Source organism: Mastigoproctus giganteus, chromosome 8 (genome assembly GCF_048544385.1).
Source record: "Mastigoproctus giganteus isolate SK-2022 chromosome 8, ASM4854438v1, whole genome shotgun sequence".
In the NCBI taxonomy this organism is placed as follows: Eukaryota; Metazoa; Arthropoda; class Arachnida; order Uropygi; family Thelyphonidae; genus Mastigoproctus; species Mastigoproctus giganteus.
Genome location: NC_143582.1, coordinates 35,119,932 through 35,146,723, shown reverse-complemented (window position 1 = coordinate 35,146,723; position 26,792 = coordinate 35,119,932). Strand labels below are relative to the sequence as shown.

Genomic DNA, 26,792 nt, shown 5'->3' with positions numbered 1-26,792 from the left:
GCTAGTTAAAGTAATAGTACCTCTATCCCCCTTGAATTGCTCTAATAGTTCATGAGGTATGAAAAATAAGAATAAGATAGTTAAAAGTAAAAAATGAAGGAAAAGCGTTTATACAATTGTACATAGGATGGTACCGGGAGCATAACTTCCCGACCCTATAAGAAAGGGATCCTGGTATAGTAAGATAATATCAGCAAAGAAGAGCCGATAAAAAATGGTAATATATAACGGAAATATATCGAAAAATGGAATACCGGAATGGCTAATTCTTAATATAAATTCCTAAACGCCAAATAGGCAATATTCATAGTGGAAATGTTACGGTCATAGGGAGTAGGATATACCCATGGTGAAAACACTAAGGTAATACGTCATTAAATATACATTACTTTACCCTGTTGAAGCGTAGACAAGAAGGACTGTAAGTCAAAGCACATGTCATATATTCACATAGCTGAAGACAGCGCCACCTCAGATGTGTCAAGCATCTACAAAATGAAATTACTAGATAAATGGATAGGAAGTGCCCTCTATTGTGTTGAAAGCAGAACCAAATCCAGTTCTCAGATCTCGGTGGTAGAAGAGGAAAGAAATTAATTCCTACTGTAGCAACACATATAGGTACAACTTTTTCAATGAGTGTAAGCTATATATGACGTATTACTACTATGTACATGTATATACATAGGCTGTGTAGAAACCGTTACTCGTAACAGATGTTGTTGTTGTTGTTATTTGGTTTTTAGGAGCATTAGCAACTAAGGCCATATTGCTCCATGATATACGGTGGTCATTCCCTGACCTTTCCGCATCCTCCGTATTTGGTGGTGATGGGCTCGAACCCCGGTCTAATCAAGAAGCGTGTGCTACGCACTGCTGCTGCTCCTTCCCACCTGGCTACGGAGGTGCCTACTCGTAACAGATACCGATGTAATAAACCAAATTCCAAGATTCCAATAGTTATAAATCCAAAAACCAAAGATTACAATATATCAATATATATTTATCCAAAAATAAACCAGTGTTAAAGCTGCCTAATAGCTGATATGGTTTCCAAAAGGTTTATGTTATCGTGGTATTTTTTAAGGGCTATAGACATAGCTGTATACATATTCTTCATAATAAAATTATACGGGAATCCGTTACCTATTAATTTTTGTTTGAGGTCAATAAGTATGTCGATAATATGACTTGTATCATTGCAAATTTTTATCCTTCTGATACCTTGTGAAACTATAATGTTTTTATGGATACGTATAGAGATATTGGTAAACCAACTAGTTTGGTCTATAGATTTGAACTGAAATTCACTGCGTTTGTCGTATACCTTAGTATATAAATAATTATTATTTATATGTATGTCTATGTCCAGATAGGTATCTCTATTAGTACCATTCATGTTAGTAACCTCTAGAACCAATTCCTGTGGGTAATATTTTGTAGCTTCTGCATGAAAGTTAGGATAATTAAACACAATTAGGTCGTCAGTATATCTATACATGATAATATCTTTACTGAAATTATTTTCAAAATGGTGTAAATACAGGTTAGCAATTAGGCAAGAGCTACACACCCCCATGGCAATGCCTGTATGCTGTATGAAAACATTGCTACCGTTATAGATGTAACTGTTAAAAATGCAAAGATTTAATAAATTATCCCAGTAATTAGGTTGGCAAGGTAAGATGTTACTATAATCTGTGTAATATTTTTTTAAAACTAAATTTAAACTATCATGTGGAATGCTAGTAAATAAGTTTTTAAAATCAAAAGTGCCAATATATTTGATGTTATGTTTATTGCCTTTCAAGTATGCTAAAATTGGGCTATTGATATTAATAATTCTAGTAAAGTCCAATTTATTAAAAATGATGCTTAGCATGTCAACCAGCTTTTTATGTGGGACTTTAGCAAAGCTATTCCTACATGATGTTATAAATCTGAAACTTATAGGCGTGTGAAACTTAGGTATACCATATAAATAAGGGAAGTTGGTGTTGCGGTTATTCCGTTTTAACTTTTTTTGTATGGCAAGTAACTTTTTAGTAATAGTGCTAAGGTTACTATTTATTCTAGTGTAAGTGGTACTGTTATATAGTCGTTTTGTAATAGTGTGGCATAGAATTTTTTGCATATGAAACTGTAATTGTTAGCAGCCTTGTCTATAGTAGTTATGATAAAATTAGCTTGTAATTTCTTTAGTTGCTGTTTGATTTTGTGCAGATCAAATATTTTAATAGCCTGATTGGTGTTATGGGTCATATGTATATGCTGATTAAAGTCAGTATGTGTAAGCACCAACCATTTATAGAAAGCCTCTAATGGTAAATTATGTTTATAGGCTAGTTTTAAGCAGAAATGCATAAGGTCCGAATGTAACTGTTTGGTAATTTTATTAGCATTAGGTAGGGTATTAGGTCTATATTTAAAACCATAGGATAGTAATAAACGTAGTTCAGTGTCTGGAACCAAATTAAGGTCCCCCATAATAACATGTTTATAGTGTGTATTCACATTATAGTGGTAAGTGGCAATTGCATATGGCCTCCTTGTAGCCATTATCTAATTTACAGGCAAGCTGTTTATAGTTACATACCGTAAGCCCAAATGGTTTATTATAGCTAAACCTGGTTACTATATACTTATTTTTAACAGGTATATCATGTATATGTTTATTAATAATGTCATTAAAAGGCTACAAGGAGGCCATATGCAATTGCCACTTACCACTATAATGTGAATACACACTATAAACATGTTATTATGGGGGACCTTAATTTGGTTCCAGACACTGAACTGCGTTTATTACTATCCTATGGTTTTAAATATAGACCTAATACCCTACCTAATGCTAATAAAATTACCAAACAGTTACATTCAGACCTTATGCATTTCTGCTTAAAACTAGCCTATAAACATAATTTACCATTAGAGACTTTCTATAAATGGTTGGTGCTTACCCATCCTGACTTTAATCATCATATACATATGACCCATAACACCAATTGGGCTATTAAAATATTTGATCTGCACAAAATCAAACAGCATCTAAAGAAATTACAAGCTAATTTTATCATAACTACTATAGACAAGGCCGCTAACAATTACAGTTTCATATGCAAAAAATTGTATGATACACTATTACAAAACGAACTATATAACAGTACCACTTACACTAGAATAAATAGTAACCTTAGCACTATTACTAAAAAGTTACTTGCCATACAAAAAAAGTTAAAACTGAATAACCACAACACCAACTTCCCTTATTTATATGGTATACCTAAGTAATTCACAAATCGCCTATAAGTTTCAGATTTATAACATCATGTAGGAATAGCTATGCTCAAGTCCCACATAAAAAGCTGGTTGACCTGCTAAGCATCATTTTTAATAAATTGGACTTTACTAGAATTATTAATAACAATAGCCCAATTTTAGCATGCTTGAAAGGCAATAAACATAACATCAAATATATTAGCACTCCACATGATAGTTTAAATTTAGTTTTAAAAAAATATTAGCTGGGTGGGTAAAGTGCCTGCCTGGCAACCCAAAGGTCGCTGGTTCGATTCCTGCCTTGGGCTTGAATCAAAGTACTACAAAAACATTGGGAGGTGCATTATGGCCACAGAAGCCTATGCGCCAACAACTACCGAAAAAAAAAAAAAAAAAAACTACACAGATTATAGTAACATCTTACCTTGCCAACCTAATTACTGGAATAATTTATTAAATCTTTGCATTTTTAACAGTTACATCTATAACGGTAGCAACGTTTCCATACAGCATACAGGCATTGCCATGAGGGCGTGTAGCTCTTGCCTAATTGCTAACATGTATTTACACCATTTTGAAAATAATTTCAGTAAAGATATTATCATGTATAGAAATATTGATGACATAATTGTGTTTAATTATCCTAACTTTCATGGAGAAGCTACAAAATATTACCCACAGGAATTGGTTCTAGAGGTTACTAACATGAATGGTACTAATAAAGCTACCTATCTGGACATAGACATACATATAAATAATAATTATTTATATACTAAGGTATAAGACAAATGCAGTGAATTTCAGTTCAAATCTATAGACCTAACTAGCTGGTTTACCAATATCTCTATACGTATCCATAAAAACATTATAGTTTCACAAGGTATCAGAAGGATAAAAATTTGACAATACAAGTCATATTATCGACACGCTTATCGACCTCAAACAAAAATTAATAGGTAACGGATTCCCGCATAATTTTATTATGAAGAATATGTATACAGCTATGTCTATAGCCCTTAAAAAATACCACGATAACATAAACCTTTTGGAAACCATATCAGCTGTTAGGCAGCTTTAACACTGGTTTTTTTTTGGATAAATATATATTGTAATCTTTGGTTTATTACATCGGTATCTGTTACAAGTAATGGTTTCTACATAGATATATTTCCGTTATATATTACCATTTTTTATCGGCTCTTCTTTGCTGATATTATCTTACTATACCAGGATCCCTTTCTTATAGGGTTGGGAAGTTACGCTCCCGGTACCATCCTATGCACAATCATATAAACACTTTTCCTTCATTTTTTACTTTTAACTATCTTATTCTTATTTTTCATACCTCATGAACTATTAGAGCAATTCAAGGGGGATAGAGGTACTATTACTTTAACTAGCCTTCTCTCCATTCTCCTTTTGTTAGCTAATTTAGCTTATTATGTTTAGCAGATTATTTGGTTCTCAGCTTTGCTTATTTACTATGGTGTTACAGCTATCGGTCGGGCTAAATGTCAGCCAGCCTGTCTTCTGCAAAATTACTATTAATAAGCTACTTAATTTCTATTTTATTATATTATTTTATTTTATTTTAATACCTAACTTATGTGTCCATTTCGACATCTTTCGGTCCTATTTATACGGCAGATGACAACAGAAACTGATGGCTCTGCCAGCCATGGGTTAGGTATTTTGTAAGGGTTTAGCCCTCAACAAAGTTCCTTGCAAAGTATCTTTTCCCATGGTTGGCTAATTATGTATATTTTTTATTGAATTTAATATTTATGTTTAACCATTGTTGCCTAGGGTTCGGTTTGTTCTTGGATTGCTTCAGGTATTTTAAACTACAGGAAGGCTTCTACATTTTTACAATTTAACATTATTTCATTCCTGTGTGTGTGTGTTGACATTTCTAAGTGTGGGTAGTTTCTGCCCGTATTCCATGTCTGGCTATAGGCAAGTATTTGAGAACAATTACAACAAGAACAAACCACTTGAATATATATACCCTTTTGCTAACTCCCTGTTCAATGTTGCACAAAATATGTGGAACATAAAATGAAATGTTAGCTGTGTTGTAACCTGAAACCATTTATCAGTGTGTGTATGTCATGTAAATTTTATAAAGTAATAACCTTCAATAAGATGCCAAAGAAATATGAAATAACATTTTTAGAATACATGCAATCAAAAATTTCTGTGTATCCTGAAATCTGAAAAGGTTAACATTTGTTTCCATCTATTCAAGCAGCTAGAAACATGATGTAATCAGACATTTGAAACAGATAAGCATAAGAATAATATGCAGTGTGTAGCTGTTTCAAATTGATGGTTCTGGATCCGCACTCCAAAGAGTAGAAAGAAATGTGAAAATAGAGATAGCATTTCAAAGTTAAGATGATAGTGCCACATGAATTTAGTGTTTATTTAAATCATTTATCATTGAACATAATCATTCTTTGTGCTGATTGTTCTAGTGCAACAGTTCAACCTTTTTTGACTCGTGAGCCACTAAGCCTATATTCTCTGAAATCATATAATAGTTCTGAATTTTTATTCTAAAATATTTCCAGTATTATGCTTTTATACGCAATATTGTGTAATAATATAAAAATATTATTAAGTACCTGTAATAATGGTCTTTGAGAATGAAAAAAGAAAAAAATTAGTATGGAAAACATTTATTTAACACAATATACTATAAGATAGTAAACTAATTACAAAGGGTACTAGGAAAGTTTTGCAATATGACGCAACAATGAATCACAGGAAGCTGCTTGTTGCTGCATGTTGAGACATGTTCATACGTGCATAGTAGCCGCCGCGCCAAGTCGATGGGCTCAGTTATTCATTAGTAGTGAGAGTGTAAAGTGCTTGCGATGGCATCGTGGTCACGAAATGAGATAAGGACAGTTTTGCGGTATAATTTTGTGCGTGGTTTAACCATAGACCAGTGCTTAGAAGAAATGACTCTTGCACTAGATGATGATTGTCCACATCGTACAACGATATTCAGGTGGTATAGAGAATTCCAAAGGGGAAATTTCACTCTGGAGGATTCGCAGAGGCCGGGAAGGCCACGAACGTCAGTTACAGAGGAAAACGTTACTGCTGTGAGGAAAATGCTTGACGAAAACAGGCGAGTGACCTACCAACAGATAGAGGATACTTTGGGCCTAAATGCACCAGCAATTCGTTCGATTCTGCAAGATCATTTGCACGTGAAGAAACTTTGTTCTCTCTGGGTGCCGCATCAACTGACTGAAGAGCAGATGACACGACGTGTGACTTGGTGCCGGGAAATGTTAAAAAAGTTTGATAAGGGACAATCTCGGTATGTGAACAACATCGTGACAGGTGACGAGACTTGGCTGTACTATTACGATCTGCCGACCAAGGCTCAAAACAAAGTTTGATGATGACGACACACCCGTAATTGTCAGAAAATCCCGATCTGTAAAGAAGAAAATGATAGCTGTATTTTTCAAATCGAGTGGAATTGTGGAACGTGTCTTTTTGGACACGCAGAAGACAGTCACAGCTAAGTGGTATACTGAACAATGCCTGCCTAAAGTCATTGGATCTATGAAGAACCTGCGGCCAAAGTCAAGAATGGACACCTGGTACCTCCATCACGATAATGCTGCAGCTCACCGCGCCAAAGCCTGCACCGAATATTTGACCACGACAGGACTGAAACTTCTCGAGCACCCTCCCTACAGTCCAGACCTTGCTCCCTGCGACTTTGCACTGTTCCCGCATGTGAAAATGAAGCTAAAAGGGAGGCGGTTTTCCAGTGATGAGGACCTTCTACGGGCTTGGGACAACGAGTGTGCTTTACTCCCTAGTGAAACTTGGCAGAACTGGTTTAAAGATTGGTTTCGGAGGATGGAGAGGTGTATTGAATGTAGAGGAAATTACTTTGAAAAAATTAAATAAACAAAGCTGTATTGCAAAACTTTCCTAGTACCCTTTGTATAAGGAATTGTAGGAGATGTGGATTCTTTTGCCTTTGTTAGCAATTCTTAACTTTACTTTTTATTTAAATTTATTTTACTTTATTCTATATTTGTTTATTATTGGTTATAATTTTTTATAACCTTTTACCACAGCCCACAAGCTACCTAACTGCTTTGTACAATCAGAAGGTCCATGATCTTTGGGTTATAATGTCATTTTGTACTTTTCTTTATTTGGGCAAAATCTATATATCAATAGCTTATGAGCAATTACAAGGACACTAATAATGATCAACAAAACATCTATTATTAACACAAAATTGTCCAACACGTGACTGAATGGTGTTATACCTATCGGCACATTTGCATCCAATACCTTCTTACTAACATCCTGTCACACATCTCTCTATGTACAGGCACATGACCCAAACCACAACTAAATATAAATCTTGAACCAAACTGCATAAATTAATATTAAACTATTTTGTAGTTTACAAAAATATACCTATGTAAATCTAAGCAGACACGGCTACATAATTTTTAGTGCGAAACCCCTTGAACATTTTTGTGAATCCCCACGGGTTCTTGAATCACCGTTTGGGAACCGCTGTTCTAGTGCATGATCATTCTCAGTATTATCTCTCCTGTTAACATGGCACACACCATGCTGAGAAAAGTTCTGCCCCATGAAGCTTGCGTGTTTTCTACTGGGCAAAATTAATTGACAGGTTCTGATCATGTCCGGGCAGAATTGCAGATGCTTTCAATTTCAGTTGTAACTTGTGACTTTTTACCCTGTACTTATTGAGTAAATCTTCAGCTCTCCTACTCTTTATCATTGATACCAACATGTATAACAATATCACCTTTTGAGATTTAAAATATGATAGCTGCTGTTCTGCCGACCGGGCTAGCCGGGTGGGTAGAGTGCCTGCCTAGCAACCCAAAGGTCGTGGGTTGGAATCCTGCCTCGGGCTTGGATCAGAGTAGAAAATGCAAAAACCTTGGGAAGTGCAATATGGCCACAGAAGCCGATGTGCCAACAACTAACAAAAAAAAAAAAAAAAAAAGCTGCAGTTCTTCAGTTGAAACATTTATGTTTCACTTCAATTAGATGATTATGTTTCAGTTCAATAAGATGATTTAAATACTTCAAGGTTTTGGAAATTGAGAGAGAGAGAGAGAGAACCCATTTTTGAGCAGCCTTTTTTTTTTTTTTTTTTTTTAAGATCTCGTCTTATGTTGCTAAAATGTAGTCTCCAGCATTGTGCTGGGCAACTGAATCCTTGAAAGGTCTTTTTTAATTCCTTCAAGGACATCAACCCTATTCCTCAAATCCTTTTTATTCACATTGGAATGCTTGCATAGCGCCTAAGATCCTCACACCCTCTACAGCATGCCCCACTACAGATGACAATGAATAGCTATGATTCGCAAGAAAACTGTCATGAACAGTTTTCTCCTCAAGCAAAGCATTCTTGCCACTTCAAGCTTTTTGCTTAGAAGCTCTTGAGGATAAAAAATGAAAGAAGTATAGAGGCAGTCAGTTTGACATTCTTAGTCTAAAAAGAGGTCTATTCTTTTGTTCAGTGAGAAGTACTTTATTGCTGTCGTACAATTATATGGTGCATAAGTTTCCACCAAAAATTTTGTTCTTATAAATGTAACAGTATCATTGAAGATGAAGTGATAGCTATTTGCAGTATCAGTTCTTTTGAATTCAGCATGGGAACCTTACAGAAGCTATCGCGAAAGAAGAAAGAATTGCTGTTTAAATTAACCATTACGCTATGTTATGAGAACTAATTTACAGAACTTTATTTAAATGCTTATATAATTACTTGTAATAAGTTTTCTAAATTATGTTCTCAAAACACAGTATAATGTAATTAGTATTACATATTGTTCATCTCTACATTAACTATGATGTCCTTCAGTTATTTTCATATTGGAAAGAACTGATGCACAGTGATGTGATCCTTGATTGGGGAACTGACTAGTACAGAAGGGTAATTGAAATATAATTAATTGTCCTCAAGTGATGCTAAGCATCACTTGAGGATAACAGTTCCTCAGAGAAATGCTGAATTCAGCCAAATTTAAAAAAAAAAAAAAAAAAAAAAAAAAAGTTCATGTCTTTTTGAAGAAACTTTTTGTTGTTATTTAAAACATCAAGAATCTTTTGGTTTTGTTGTGCCAGACATTTGTGAATGGCGATTAATGCATTAAGTCAGTATGAAAAACAATATAACAATTACTTTGGAATAATTTAGTGAATTTCTCAACACATTAATAATATACTGCCAAGTTTGTTTTTATTGTCGTTACTAACTATTGCTCAATGTATACAAGCTGTACATTAAAATAAGCACAGTGTAATGGTGACTTTATTTTAGTAGCCACATTTGTTGAAATTGAGCACAGACTACTCTTGCAAATTATAGCTGTGTAAGCTTATCATCAGTGTGAGCTGATAACCAATTTGACGCCATCTTAGAACAGGTGAAAAACGTATGTTTGAGTGTATTGTAAAACTTACCTTGGTTTTGTAGAATTAAATGTGTTTTTTGCATGAAAGTAAGTTGCTTTTTATGGGAAAGGTGCCCCATGGAACCTGCTTAAAAGGAACACACACACACAGATTTGCAGGACATCAAATTCCAATTTGAATGCATAGGTATCTAATAAATATTTGTGAATCCTGGAAAACAAAGTAGCAGAACAAAAGCAGTGGGTTTAAAAAATGTTCCACATTAACAATTCACTCAGTTTTTGATTTTTAAACAAGGTTAGATGAGAAACTTATCTGCTACCCCAAAAGGTTTATTTTTTTAGCTTTTTATATATATTCAGCAATGCCTCCTTAGCATGGCTTCAAACAGTGCGGATTTCACCATAACACGGTTTTCAATTAAGTTTTTAAGTCTAAAAATTTACTGTACATATTAAAGCTCATTCAGTAGCCTAGACATACTCTACAGGTATGCTGCATTGTGGTGATAGCCTTGGTACGTGTACGTATATGCTGCGGTGCCAACTCTTTTGTCTTACATGTGCATGTGCCAGTAGTTCCCCTCAGGCAGTCAACAACAACAACATGCAACGGTGTTCGGTATTTTTAATTCCATCAAGCACAAATTGTTTATAGATTTATTATAATTTGTTTATAGACTGTTTCTCTGGTATGCATTTAATTAAAACCCATTATAATTATTCTTCAATCAGTACAGTTTCACTAACACGGAACAGTTCTGGTACCAATTATCAGTACTATGCAGGGTATTGCTGTATTAGACCTTTTACTGAAATTGTTTCCTCTCCCCCCATATCTGATGACAGCTATACCATTTTTATCAATATTTTGTTGTACTAATTTTAATTTACAGTTCCCCCACTTTATATTGGCTTGGCAATTGAGCCCATAATATACATCATAAAATTCATCATAACCTCTAGGATATCGACATTCTTTCACCAACTACTTTTCTTTTTTTACCTTCCTCACCCGTATAGTTACTGCCACATTGTGTAACTTTCACATCCATTTATACTTACTTAATTTAATTTAATATTAATACAAATTATATATATACACAGCAGTTTTTTCCAGCTACCAAAATTATTTCATATATTTCATCTTTTAACTTGGCTAGCAAAATAGTATTAAAACTGATAGGAAAGCTCCTGAAACTGTTTCTTTAGTTAATCTCTTCTCTAAATAGCAACTTAATGTCACAGAAAAAATAATTTTAATTCCATATGTCGAAGGTAAAATTTCACAATTATAATCAAACAAATTTTTCCAGCTGTATCCCCACACTGATCATTTTCTATCTCCTTTCTCTCGACCATTTACAGAATTCAAACTGGTCACTGATTTGTGCAAGCATTCTATGCTAAGTTATAAAGTTCATTGAGTAAGTGATAGTACTAAAAAAGAGATGGATGTCACTTTTTTGTATGGATACTCTCTTTAACAGTTAAGTACTATTATACATATAGGCCTCCGTAGCCAAGTGGTCAGGAGCGGCAGTGCGGTAGCACATGCTCTTTGAGTAGACCGGGGTTCAAGGCCCTGACTGCTAAATACAGTCAATCTGCCAACCAGCACTGGACCAGCATGGCAGATTATGGTCCATTTCCCTTAACATGAATTGTTGAGGAGGCTTCCATCCTGCAGTGCATTGATAATGGCTGCAGTTTTACTTTACTTTTTTTTTTTTACTATTATACATAATAGACTACATCGCCCTTGTTTTATTGTACAGCTCACATACATTGAGCTTCATGGCCATTATGGTGGAGGAGTGCAAGAGATTTTATAATCCATTGTAAATCCATTTTTTGCTCTCAAGCATATTCATTGTTATTCTGCCATATTGAGAGTGTATTTGCGGTGAATTATGCATCTGTGTAGGGAAATTGCACATTTAGTACCATTAGGTATATTGTTTCAGTGGTATGAACAAAATGGATTACATGTGAGCTTGCAGTGGGACTTAGAGATATGCGAATTTCCCATGTTTCTCACACTGTTTGGGAAACAGGATAGAAATATAAAATTTAAAGGTGACAAAAGCATAATGTACAATAGCAAATTTTCATTGTCATGGCTTTAATTTGCCAAATGAGGTAAGACGTATATCATTCAAAATGTAGGCAAACATGTAAGTACATAGAGATATGACTTTCCCTTTTCTGGAAACATTCCAGAAAACAGGTTGTCTGGAATGTTTCCCTATATTTCTGCTAATTAACTTCTTGCGATGACACACAAGACAAATGAAATTTGAAAAAATAAAATTTCAACTACAATATATCATACAAATAAAAGAGAAGTTAAGTATTATCTTTTCTTGAGCTCATATACAGAAACAGATTATTTCAAATTAATCCACTCTCCAGAGGTAATAAAGCCACTTGAATTCATTCTCAGTTCCGTTAACTGATAGTATTGGAGTTCCTTTTAATTCTTTTAAAAAAAATTAATGCTTAATAATTTTGTTAAACATGCAGATAGATAACTTTTTGCTTTCAAATACAGCAAATGGTAGATAATATCTACATTTTACAGTTAAACATGTTCTATTGGTCTTAAAAGGCTGATTGAGCATAACACAATGACCTCAAGGTCAGTCTCATTAACCTTGTTTTCTTTCACCTTTAAGCTAAAAAAAAAAAAAAAATTGGTGCAAAGCTAACATTAACATACTAGTTACCAAATTGTTAATTTAAACTTTTTTATATTTCTGCAGCACTTCCTAGTTTGAAGACATGCTGAAATTTTAATTAAATATAATGAAATGTTGAATATATATATATATATATATATATATATATACCTTTTACCATATATTTAACTATACCAAACTATCTTTCTTTTTGTAATTAATAAAAAATTATCTTGTAAGAGCATACATAGCATAAACAATATCTATTGTTTCTGCAACAGACGAACCTTTTTGAAAGTTATCAACACTTATAAACAGCCGTAGTAATGGCAAATGATGCAAGACAGCAAGCTTATATAGCATCAGCCAAAAAAAAAAAAAAAAAAAAAAAAAGTCTACACAGTTCACCCATCTGTACCCTCCAAATATTTGTCTAGTTCTTCCTTGAATTTATTCACCCCATCCACTTCCACAACAACAGATGGAAGCCTGTTCCAACAATCAATTACCTACTGGCTGAAGGCAAACTTCCACACATCTATCCTGCAACCATCCCTCCTCAACTTGAACTTCTGTCCCCTCGTGTGTAGTCTTAGCAAGTGGAAGAATGCCATTAAAATTAAGCTTACACAATCCATTCCAGGCTTTAAACACCTCAATCAAATTTATCTGCAAGTGTCTAGTCTCGAGACACTGCAATTTGTAGAACTGAAGCCATAAGAGCACCCTTTTGTTCCTTTGACCAGTCTGGTTACCCTTCTGTGCACCTGTTTCAGCAGATCTACATCCTTCCTAAAGTGAGGCCTTCAGACCTGCACATAGTACTTAAGATGCAGCCTAACCATGGCCCTATACAAACTGATAATCACCTCCTTCTCCCTGCTAGCAAAATTTGCTGTATATCATTGACAAAACCTCATGAACTGTCGTGGCAGTAAGACTGCACAATTACCCCAGGTCTTTTTTCATTCTCCACTACCCAGAGTGTAGTACCACACAGTTGATAAGTTACTCTGGGGTTACTGCTACCTATATTCTGTACCTTGCATTTGTCAGTGTTAAACTTCAACTGCCATTTCTCAGCCCATCAACCCAATTTTCCTAGATCTTGTTGCAGTAACTCATCCTGACAACTGTCGATAACCACCAACAATGCCAACCTTTATACCAACTGCAAACTTAGACATGAAGTCTGACATACCTTCATCAGTGTCATTGATAAATATTGAAAACAACAATGGGCCCAGCACCAAACTCTGGGAACCTACGCTAATAACCTCCACAAAGAGCAGCACCTACACCTAAATACCTCCACAAAGAGCAGCACCTATTGATAACTACTCTGGACCATCTGTCCAGGTGGTCCTGCATTACTTCTTAACCAGTGATTCCATAATTTTAAACAGACATTAAGCTAACAGGTCTGTGATTACTCATATCACCTTTTGATCCTCCTTTATGAATTAAGGATACATTAGCACATCTCCAGTCCATAGGGACCTCCCCTGAATCTGTGGATGCTCTTGTAATTATGGTTAAGGGTTTGTTTACTTCCTTTGCTGCCTCCCTTGATATAACGACAGATTCCCTCCACCTCAGGTGTATTTTTTATGTCCATCTTCAACAATTTCTCCTCCACTTTCCTTTTATTTATCGCAAAGTTATTTAGCTTTTTGTTAGAGTTTGATAAACTTCTGGCACCCCTTCCTAAAGAATTCCTCATTTGATGTAGATGCAAAATACCTATTCAGTTTGTCCTGCAACCCGAGCAGGGTCATCAACAGTTAACCCATAAACATCAAGTGGCCCAATATGATTCAATCGTTTCTTCTACTGTTAATATAAGCATAGAAGTCTTTGCTTTTTTTCTTTCTATTCTTTGCCAAAGACTTCTCATAATCTGCCTTAGCTTGCATAATGTCCTTTGTGACTTGATTACAGACTAATTTACCATCCAACATAGGCTTTTTTCTCACCTGATAATTTGGCACCTCTGTAGCCAGGTGGGCAGGAGCAGCAGTGCGTAGCACACGCTTCTTGATTAGACTGGGATTTGAGCCCATGCCCACCAAATACGGAGGATGCGGAAAGATCAGGGAATGGCCACCACATATCCCCGGAGCAACATAGCCTTAGTGCTAATGCTCCTAAAAACCAAATAACAAACAACAAACAAACCTGATAATTTATATGCATCCCATGCACCTTTCTTGCACTTCACAGTCTTAAAACACATCAGATTAAAATTAAATACAAAAGGTAGTTCTTATGTGGTTCAAAGTTATTAACTTTCTTCTAGTCCTTGCTTTTTAATTTTACAGTTTGAATTGCATATTTGCATTAAAATTCTCCAATCTACAACAAGTAAAGAAATAATTATGTTACATAGTATTTATAGGTACTCAAGAGGGATACTCTATGCTTTGTGTATCAATATCTTCCCTTAAAAAAAAAAAAAAAAAATCTCTGTTAAACAGAATTTTTATGAACTTCACAAAAACGGAAGATATTTGGTATTGTACAAACAAAAGTTTGTTGCTTATACGATATCAAACATCTTCAGTTTTTGTATAGTTCATTCCCAGAATTTTGGTCTCCTTTGTCAAGAGTTTCCAAATGAAATCCAAAACTGGTGTTTTCTGTTTTTGGTATCTTACTATTTTTTGTATTTCTGGCAGAATTTCTTGTAAAAATTTCTTTATTACTGGATCCCTTGTAACCTATTTCCTCACGGGACGAAGATTCAGAAGTAAGTAGAATATTATTTTTGTAACGTTTCTCTTGGAGTGACAGAATGTGATGCAAGAATTCCATAGTTCCATCTCGTGAGGAACAGCACGAGATGCAACTATCTAAATATATTCTGAATAACACAGATCCTACTTGTGAACAGGATCTTGTCCCTATAAAAGTGAATTATTAGGTCAAGGTAGCAGCACTCTGCCTTTATCAATGAAATATTGTTTTAGGTTGCCAATATGTGCATTTTCAAAGAATTAGGTCATCTTAAGTCTCTTATCTTGAAGTTTACTTTAGAAATGTATGGTGGCTTTGAAACGTCCATTATCTATCCATCTTATTTTGTCAGGAGTACTCTGTTTCAAGAATGGGTCACCAATTTTAATTATATAGGCTCAGCTTATTTCTCCAGCATTCCCACTCATGTTCTTGACAATCCTATTAATTACTTGTTTGTTGTCTATCCTATTAATCCTGTCAGTTACTTGTTTATTACGAATCCTATTAATTACAGCCACTCCCCAGGTAATGTAATACTCAACTTACAGAAATTCAGCTTTACGTAAGTTTTTGCCGGCTGGTGCAAACTTAAAAAAATCGTGGAAATGTATTTTGCATCCCGTAGGAATAAATGGAGGTATTGTGAAAATATCATAATGTGTACCCAATAATTTTTTTTTTTTTTTGTAATTCGTTCCAAGACCTCAGAAGTTGAAATTTTTGCTATGTAGCTAAGCTATTTATTTCTCTAAAAGGTCCATTTTTATAACGGAAATTGCCCTACACTTTCATGGTTATCATATGTTCCGTTATAAGAATCAATTTTGAATGCCTTTGTGATAATTTTCTAAAACCCATTTCTGGAGGTCACTACCATAAAACAATTTTCACTTTTCGATTTATTGGGCTTTACTGTTAGCATAATTTATTATAAACAGGTAGTAAACGATCTTATTGCATTTGCAATAGTACCGATAACTGAATTCTGTGGGTTTTTACATTACGGTATTATGGTGAAATGTGTTTCCCATTCACTGAACTTCAACCATATAAAAAACAAATTTTCAGAATCTTCTATTCATTCCTATTTACTTATAACAATAGTGGAGGGAAAGGGACCAACGGAAAGTGCAAGTGCTGGCAGTGCTAGGAAACAAAACAAAACTGATTTAGAAATGAAGATGATTAATTAAGAAGTACGAAGCAGGATAAAATTTGTCATCTATTGCAGAGAATTAGGTCTCGCTGCTTCAACAGTGAATACTATTTTAAGGGACAGTGTGCGTATAAAAGTACATGTTAAAGGATCAATGCATTTAAGGTCAACTGTGATTACAAAACAGCATTCAGGTGCTATATCGAAGATGGAAAAGCTATTAATAATATGGATGGAAAATCAGATTCAGAAGCAAGTGCCCCTGAGTCCAATGGCCATTCAAGCAAAAGTAAGAAGTGTTTATGAAGATGATAGGGATAAGTACGACGAACCCCAAGCCAAGTTTGTGGCAAGCTTGTATCCTGATCCTAAATTACTGTTAGGAGGGCATACAGTACCCGTTAATAATATGCCTGATATGTGGGTTTATTTCTTGACAGAAAGATTAACTTTTGTCTATTTACATTACGGTATTTACATTACGGTCAATAGACGAGTCAGTTGTGAAGTATTTTGGACATAAAATATATATGACTACCTGTTTCAAGGAAATGAACATACTCCAAGTAATCTCGGGCGCCTCCGTAGCCAGGTGGGAAGGAGCAGCAGTGCGTAGCACATGCTTCTTGATTAGACCGGGGTTCGAGCCCGTCACCACCAAATACGGAGTATGCGGAAAGGTCAAGGAATGACCACCGCATATCCCGGAGCAATATGGCCTTAGTTGCTAATGCTCCTAAAAACCAAATAACAAACAAACAAACCAATAATCTCTCTCATGACATGGGGATGAAAATAATGTCACACTTCATCATTTATATTGATCCCTATCCTATCTTGTTTATGGTGCTCCTGTATATGATTTTGATATGAGAATGAAATATTTTGAACATCTCTCTAGCTGTGGGTGTGTTATGGCTATGATATGACCACCTGAAATCCCGAAAATTCCAAGGTCTGACACAGACTGTGTCTCAGGGCTACCATAATGTTATTATTTTGAAACTGTCGTAATTCCATGAAATATTTCTCTATTGCTTATCTATAAATATCAGGAAATGATTCATGATTCATCTGTCAGCACCAGATGTCTATAGTACTGATCTTGTAACTGTTGCAATAGGGCGTTTTTTTTTTTTTTTTTATAATTGTCTTTGTTTTACAATCAAATTTAGAGACACAATATATGCTGTAAGTGTGAACAAAATTTCATTTATTACATTATTTCTAGTTTTTTTTTTTTTTGTTTACATCTTGCCGTCCTCAAACGACATTAAGCGTTACTGTATATAAGCTTTATTTTTGTTTATAATGAATCATTATAAACAAAAATGAACTGGGCAATAACAGAACAGAAGATCTTTTACAGCAAGAAGAAATACACCAGGCTTGAGAAAGCTATCGAAGACATTGCAAATCAAGATTCTAATGATAATGAGGTTTTTGAAATTTGCATATTACCTCAAAATTTCGACGAGTTGACAGATTGTGAAGAGTTGGATTGAAGATGTTTACAGGACCTTAATTCATTTCCAAAAGAAATTCCTGGTTCTATGGAAATATCGTTTGAAAATACCAACGAAGATGTTGTTCCATAAGATAAAAGTGGTAGTGATTGAATGCTATATATCTTGATTTCGAAAAAGCAAAATGGCTGAAGAGACATGGAATATACACCTTTCAGAACAAATGAAAATTATTTTACAAGTGAGTTAGATGCTGTGAAAAATTACTTAAAAAGATTTGTCCCTGCCCAAAATATTCGAAAAACTTTTTAGTGATGAAAATCATAGCCTATATATTTGAACAAATGATAATATACTCTTGACAAAAAGACAATCATGAAATTACTATCACCAACAATGAAATGCAAAGTTTTACTGCAATATTGCTTTTAACAGGAGGTCACAGCCTTCCTCAAGAAAGAAAGTATTGGTCACTGGATGAGGATTTGGGTGTCTCGTGCATTTATAATGCCATGTCAAGAGATCGATATCTAGAAATAAAGAGATTAGTACATCTGGCCAATAATGATGAAATTGGAAATTGTCAAGGTCGAATGTACAAAGTTAGGCCAATAATGAATATGCTCATAAAACAATTTTACCAGTGGGGTTTTTTCACAAGGATCTGTCAATAGACGAGTCAGTTGTGAAGTATTTTGGACATAATCCAGCCAAACAATTTATCAGGAGAAGCCAGTGAGGTTCAATTAGAAAATTTTTAACCAAACCTCACTGTTTAAAGTTTGGATGGTAAATAGTTGTTCTGGGTATTGCTACGCTTTTGATGTCTATTGTGAAAAACCAACTAAAAAAACCAAAAATATGAAGAGTATACCTGTAGGTGCAAGACTGGTTATTGATTTATTGAAAAGTGTGCTGGATCCATCAAACCATGTAGTTTTCTCTGACAATTATTTTTGAAAAGAAGAAAATAAGAGCTATGGGAACGGTGAGGGACAATAGAGTTCAACACTGTCCTATTATGATGTCTAAAGAAATGAATAAAAAAAAAAAAAAATGGAAAGAGGTACTTATGTGTACAGAAAGAGAGGAGGGGTTATGCTATTAATTAAGAAAAACAAAATCAAAGCAAGTGCATCCAGTTGACATACATGGACAGCGCAATGTTGGGTCAGTGTGTTGTGGTGTGACATAAGCACTGGGAAAGCAAAAATAAGAGTAGGAGTGTGTTATAGACCTAATGACTCGAATGAGTACAACGAACAATTGTACAGAGAAATAGAGTGGGCTAGTAAATCAGAATGTCTTATGGGGGATTTTAACTTCCCAGATATTGACTGGAATTTGTGGGTTGGTCACTCGCACACTGGATTTATTGGATGATTGTTTTCTGCAGCAACATGTTCGAGAGGCAGCCAGAGAGGGTAATACTCTTGATCTGCATGAATGATTGGCAGTGATCATTCTTCTATTAAGCATTTGCAGATAAAGAAACCATTAGGTGGCAATGATCACAGTGTACTGATGTGGGACTTACTTAAAGATATAATTACCATCAGGGGTAAAGGAAAGGGTGTTTGGTTCCATAAAGGTGACTACAGTGGTCTCAGACAGTTTTTAAATTCTGTATATTGGGAACCAACTGATGATGTTACCAACAGCAAATTGCTTTTTTTCTAATTTGCTTTTTTTTTTGGTACGATATTTCGATAAAAATCAATTAGATTTTTGTCGAAATATCGTACAAAGTTATTTGAAAGATGCTGCATCAACAAGAAGTGAAAAGCCAGAAGTTCTGTAAAAATTAGTGAAGGCCATTACTTTCCAGAAAAACTTGGTAAACAATTAGAATGTTGTGTGTGTCATATGGAAGCTAGGTGGTCATGTAAGAATTGCAGAAAACAATTGGCATTGAAAAAGGCTGCTTCAAAAAATACCACATAGATATGTAGTATTTTTTGAAGCCTAACGTCCCCATTTGAGGATGCATGTTTTTCTAAAAAAATTAAATATATTTTATTTGAAATTTTGGTATTGTTTGTTTCCTTGACTTATCTCACTATAATAATGAGCAAAATGAGTTTTGATAGATAGGTTTTTCATAGGTATTAATGGGTAAATCATAATCTTATTTTATCTATAATAAGATTTGGTTTGTTTAAAACAGCCTTTGTAATTATGTGCTATTGTAAAAATTTAACATGCAGAATTTGTTTTCAGTTGAGTTATACAGCAGGCCCTCGTTATAATGCGGTTTGCTTTACGCTGATTCGCTATAATGCTGTTCTTAGATTATAACCCGTATCTGACTAATGCTGTCATAAATCACTATAACGCTCTTTTACAGATGCATTTTTGACATATTTAACGAAAACTTTTCATCTGATGGAGTTGGTAGCTTGCAAATGAATATCAAAACAGCATTAAAACGTTTCCCATGCTCATTTAAATTTTTTACACGCTAATTTAATTGCAGTACAATGACTTGTTATGTAGTTCAGAGATCAACATTTTAAAAAATGATTAAGTATAATGCTTGAATATTTGCATTATATGCATTTATCCGAAGTCTGGTCATCACTCGGTACTGTGTTAGACATCGTCCGTAAAGGACAGTTTATTCGAACATTGTATCATAATTAATGCAACCAACGCAGTTACATTTACGAAGATTTAATAATGGTGGATAAGAATGAAAAAGCAACAATGCCTGGACACAGTACAATGACTATAAATGTAAGAAAAAGACTGAATTCGAAAATTAAATTAGACATTTCGAAGCGAATTGATTCTGGTCAACAAGCGGATGCGTGCCATAATTTAGGACTGCAAGTTTAACTGTAAGAACAATTATAAAAAATAAACAATTAATTTTAGCAGTGGAAAGACAGCTGTTCCACTGCAAGCAACTAGGGCTAGGCCAGCTATTAGGATTGAAATGGAGAGACTTTAACTAATTTTATTGAAGATAATATCCAATGCAGAATTCAGTTAAGTTAAATATTATAAAAAAAAAAAAAAAAAAAAAGAAGAGAGAGAGAGAGAGAGAGATTAGCCTGTATGATGATCTGAAGAAAACTCACCTAAAAAAAAAAAAAAAATGTGGAACCATTTAAAACTAGTAAGGGCTGGTTGAATAGATTTAAAATCCAGGGAGAAGCCGCAAGTGCAGATCAAGGAGCCAAAACTTTCAAAAAAGAACTTGTTAAAATTATTGAAGAGGGGTGTTATGTGTTATATTTCTCAAAAAGTTTTTAACATAGATGAAGCAGGACTTTTGTGGAAATGAATGCCTAAAAGTAGTTTCATATTGAAAGAAGAAAAGAACATTCCAGATTTCAAAGTGGCAAAGGATCGGTTGACTTTATTGCAGGGGGATTTAAAATTAAAACCCCTTTTAGTGTACCAGGAAGAGGGCCAAAGTAGAACCCAAAATCGACACATTTTTCATGATTAAATTCATCAATTAAATTAAATCAATTAAGATCAATTAAATTCATGATTTTAATTGGAATTTTAAGTTTAATTTTGATATGTAATTAGTTACCATATAATTATATACGTATGTAATGCAGAATATTATATATGTACAAATATTTGAATATTAAATATTTTGACCGACATTTGTGAATCTTTCAACTACCGTTTATTGTTGATTAGGGAATATCCTATGGCACCGACAGCAACTCAAAAAACATATGTTACCTTATGGGACTGTGGCACTCGCGAATTCACTAAGCGCTCTGTTTTTTGGGAATGAATTATCAGCATTAAGCGGGGGTCATCTGTAATTAAAATTGCTGATAAAATGAAGATTATAAATTAAGTTTAACTAATTGATGTTAGGAATGTACAGGAGTCATTCCAAAAAAAGTACTGCCAACATTATTTTTTACAAAGGCATATTTATTTTAGATCATTTGTTTCTTGTACACCAAATTATCAGGTGACACCTTGTTTTTTAAGTTAATCACCATTGCATTCTACTGCCTTGCAGCACTTCTGAAAAAGAGCCCTTGTGCCTTCACATAAAATTTTTGGCCTTCATACTTTAGAGGTTTCATAATGTAGTCATTGTGTGCACTTTTTTTTTTTTTTTCTATGAGTGCTCCACTCATAGAAAAAACTCCACTTGTTTGCTCCACTCTCTTCCCCATAATAATATTGTTCACCTATCCAAGCAAACAACATCATGTCAGGTAAATATGTGAACATTCTTTCTGATTATAGCCAGCCACTTCCAGGTCAAATGGATATTTCCATTCGTTTCCTTCTCGGCCACCAAAAATTCTATAAAAGTGCGCTGCTTCATATGGACATTCATGGTGGTAGCTATTGACAATTGCTACACCATCTGTGGGGAGTCAGTGTTGTTAGAATAATAATAGGCATAAAGGACATTTGTGTACAGTGTGCAAGTAATCGTGCTGTAGAACATACATTGCTTTGCAAAAAAGAGTAATGTTAAGTTCACCACCCCACCCCCTTCGTACGTGTGTGTGTGTGTGTGTGTGTGTGTGTGTGTGTGTGTGTGTGTGTGTGTGTGTGTGTGTGTGTGTGTGTGTGTGTGTGTGTGTGTGTGTTCGAATGACACCATATTCAAATTTTTTTTAATGCAAACTGTGGGAGGGGAAGAAAGGAAAGAAATATGTGACAGGCATGCAGGCGGCAGGGTGAAGACAATAAGCACTTATGCGAATGTGCCCAAAAATTGTGGGCATTACTTTTGGAGTTGCCTTTGTATAACAAAATGTTTGAGGATACAAAACTACCTAGAAAAAAAACAAATGCGTGATTTACCTGAAAAAAAATCATTTTTAAATTTAAAAAAAAATTATCTGCTAGTCAGTTAATTTATAACTGATTATTTTGTCTATTATTATTTCTACTAACTTTCTATAATTTAAATTTGAATGTAGATGATACTTCCAAGAGGATGTGCTTATGTATGTATGGATAGAAGGCAGGATGCTTTTAGATCCTTGCAGAATCTTAAAAATCTGAAATTACAAGGTAGTTCAATAAAGGTATGGATACAATTTTATCTAATTCTTGATTTTAAGTGAAAAAAATTACATTACCAAGTTATTATGAATGGATTACCAGAGTATAATAATTGACAAATACTATTTTTCTCCATGAGATAAAATCACTACATCTTTAAAGAAATGTGTCATACTTATTCCCTGTTAGTATGATTTTAGAAATTCACTTTTGGTTCTGGTTTGAATTCTTATGTTAAGTGATTTTAGCACCATGTTAATAGATACTATTATTCTCTCTTACTGTTTGTGCTTTAAATTATTTATAAAAGGATGATTTGTTAAGAGTAGGAAAATTATAGTTTAATCCCTAGCTAGTCCTTGAGTAGTAATCAGGATTGATCCCTGATTATCACTCAAGGACTGGCTAATTTCATTTTGGAGTCATGTGCTTACGAATTATTAGTTGGAATTCTTAAGTTTGATCATAGTGTTCCAGCTTTTGGTGTTAGTGTGAAGGACTATTATTGTTTGTTATGGAGTATTGGGAGCTGATCATATTGGAGTCAAAATGTGCAGTTGCTCATAGTTTCATTGTGTGTTTGTTTTACTGACTACTTATAATTTGGTGGTCCAATTGATGTTGTTTTTCTGGCGGAGTCCACAGCAAGAATGTTTATCTCAGTGCAGCTTAGCAAAAGTTAATTTTTTATGTTTTAGTATTTCATACCGAAGTTGTCATTGTTATGCTGCAGTCATAAACTGAATATTAAAACTGGAAAGGTTATAATGAACATATTGATATTTTCTTCAGTAAAATCTGTGACAGACTTCTGAAAAAACAAAAATAGTGGAACAAGAGTTTCAAGTTAAGTGTTCTCTGTGATAGTTAAATTGGTTTCTCATTTAGAGAGCTCTCGATTTGAATCCTGTTGGCGACTGGAGGAAAAGTTAGTCTGTTCAGTTGGGGATGTACTTAGCTGATCTCGGGTAGAGAGACAATGTGCAAATCAGTCTGTGAACACCACTTGTACAGATAGTGCAATGTGTGCGCCCTTAGTTACTGATGTGCGGTATCAGTCATAACAACAGCAATCAAATTGAGTCACTAGTCGTTAGGTTATTTAATTTTCTTTCAATGTCAGATTCCAATTTCTGTTGTGAAAAATGGGAGGAAAAAAAACATTTTAATCTTCTTACCTTTCTGAAAGGTAAGAAGATTAAATGTTTTCTTCATCAGGAACATAACTTATTTTTTACATAACTTATCTTTTCTACCCTTCCTTAATAATGTAGCTCTTGTTTTTTATTTCTTCTTTACCCAGCATCTCTTGAAGTGTGTAGTTCTTTTATAACTTGCAGTGCATGCACTAACAGTGAGGAAAGTGTCTTTGTTTTGTTTATGGCTTTCAGTTATTACTAACTCATAATAAAACTAATATATATAATTATTGATGTGAAAACATCTTTGGCGGCACCTACTGAATTTTGGACTGAAGTACAACCAATTTATCACTAATTTTCAAAACGGAAATTATGATTTTGTGACACGGAAATTACATGTCAGAAAATCATGACAGAATGGTGAATTCCAAGGGGACGAATGAAGTATCAATAACGGAAATCATGATTTTGAATGGAAATAATGATTTTTTACAGAAATGACGTCTTTTGACATCATTTCTTGTTTGGTGATCAAATTGACAAATCAGAAATGGCGATTTTATGACACGGAAATGACGTTCGCAAATCACATGTACACACGATTCTGTCGATTTGAAGCACCATTCATGTGACAAGGCTTGAATGGTGCTTCAAATCAGCGCATCTGTCATTTATCGGGCATTATTTTCTTGTGTCACGTGAATGTATATTTGTGAGTTTGAAGCTTCATGCTTCCTGAAGCCTCTCTAGCAAAGACAGATGCTAACTTGTCAATCATTGCGATGGCAATGATCTATAGTGGCACTTAACAGTGGAATGTAACGAAAATGCAGATTGCAACAATACAAATACTTGTATTGTTGCAATCATACACTCAAAGGACAGAATTCATGGGTACTTGATTCCTGGGCAATGCCACACTGTCACTCCTCTCGCTAGTGGACAAACCCACCACTTGGCAGGTATATAGGTACACTGCATTCACGTAGATGGTCATTCAATGTCAGTATAGATAAACATCATGAGTTAACTGACTTTGAAAGAGGGATGATACTGTGCCCAACGCATGGCTCACTCTATCACAGAGGTAGTACAGAAATTGCAGTATCCATGTTTGACAGTATCGAGAGTGTATTGGGAATACGCCATTTTTGGAATAACATCTCATCGTGGACAGCGCTGTGGGAAGAGAAAGGTGGTGGGTAAACATGGCTGACGACGTCTGACTTGCATTGTTTTGGCCAACCAGAGAGTCAGAGTGGCACAAATCACCGATGACTTCAACAAGGGAGGTGCCAGAAATGTCTCCACCAAGACCATCGGGTGATAATTAGCCGCAGCCCCACCAGAGTCCCATTGCTAGCACCGCAACACAGGACTCTACACCTGAACTGGGTGAAAGAACATCGGCATTGGATCTTGGATGATTGGAGATGGGTCTCCTGGTCTGATGAGTCCCATTTCCAGTTATTTCATGCGGACGGGAGGGTGCGTATCTGGCAGAAACTGCACAAGGCTCTGTGCCCATCATGTCAACAAGGAACTGTTCAGGCAGGTGGGCAGTCGGTAATGGTCTGGGGCATGTTCTGAATGGTCCAGGTTACGTGTCTATCCTTGCAGACCATCTGCATCCCTTTGTGGTCATTGTGCATCTAAAGGGCAGGACAAAGCATCTCCCCACAGAGCTGTGGTGACTAGAACTTGATTTGAAGAGCATTCCTTAGATTTTACCACCATGTAACGGCCTCCCTGTTCATGGGGCCTGAATCCTGTAGAGCATCTTTGGGATGCTGTGGAAAGGTCCATTCGGGCTTTGGATCTTTCACCCAGGAATGAGACGGAATTATGGACAGCAGTGCAGCAAGCATGGATGGAAATACGCACGGGACGCTTTCATGAACTAGTGGACTCAATGCCTCGCCATGCGACTGCGGTTATCTAGGCGAAAGGTGGCCCTACCCATTACTAGGTAGGTATCCCATGATTTCTGTCCACACAGTGTACTATTCAATCAAATAGGTAATTAGGCTATTGGCTTAGATTTCGCTAACCTCTTCCAAATGTTGATTCGGTAGAGTAAGTAGCAGGCATGCACAAAAAACTACATTGTTCATGCTAAATATTTCGGACCGAAGTATGATGCTAATGTCACTAACGTTAATTCGGTAGAATAAGTAGCGAGCGTGATCATAAAACGTTACATCGTTCGTGACTACAGTTCTCTCATGATTCTAGCTATTCGATTTTAATGTTTCTGATTTTCATTAAAGATGTTTTCACTTAAAACATCTTTCATGTGTATGGGGTACACACATGGTTTTTTATGACATCTGCAAGTCCTAAATCAAGTTAGTTTTAATGTATTTTAGTGTTTGATCCAAAGACTAAAATACATTAGGACTAACCATGAACGTTTGAAGGTTTGCTTCAAAGTTCATTAGGAATTAATGATTATTAAATAACAACATGTGTGATAGATGTCATCATAATCATGAACAGTTGCATTGGACATCTCCAAAATTTGTGTGTGTTTGGTACACACAGCCACTAATTGCAGTTGTCATTTCTGGTCTTCACTATCTTAGAAATTTGTGGTGTATCAGATTTGATAAATCAGTTTTTGTCTGGAACATTTTCTATCTAAAATATGTAAAGGAAAAATATTCACAATTACAGGACTGTTTAAATTTACATTACACTGCATTGAAATTAAGAGAAATAATTTTTAAAAGCTTTTATAGAAAGTTAGTTAGGCAAGACGATTTTGTCTCCTCTGAAGTTAAATTATTGCTTTCAAAGGTTGATGGATTTGAAATAAAATTCAAAAGGATAAAAACTAATATAGTTAAATAAAGCGAAGGATATTTTGTCTGCTG

General features: G+C 34.9%; 1 protein-coding gene across 1 annotated transcript in view; it reads left to right on the top strand.

Annotated features, from left to right (window-relative positions):
- Isha (Insulator su(Hw) mRNA adaptor) overlaps positions 1 to 26,792 on the top strand; it is a 407,431-nt gene that overhangs the window by 212,544 nt on the left and 168,095 nt on the right. Inside the window, exon 12 of the mRNA XM_090379842.1 lies at positions 22,690 to 22,797. Within this exon, the coding sequence (XP_090235968.1) occupies positions 22,690 to 22,797 (108 nt within the window). The remainder of the gene's footprint in view (positions 1 to 22,689; positions 22,798 to 26,792) is intronic.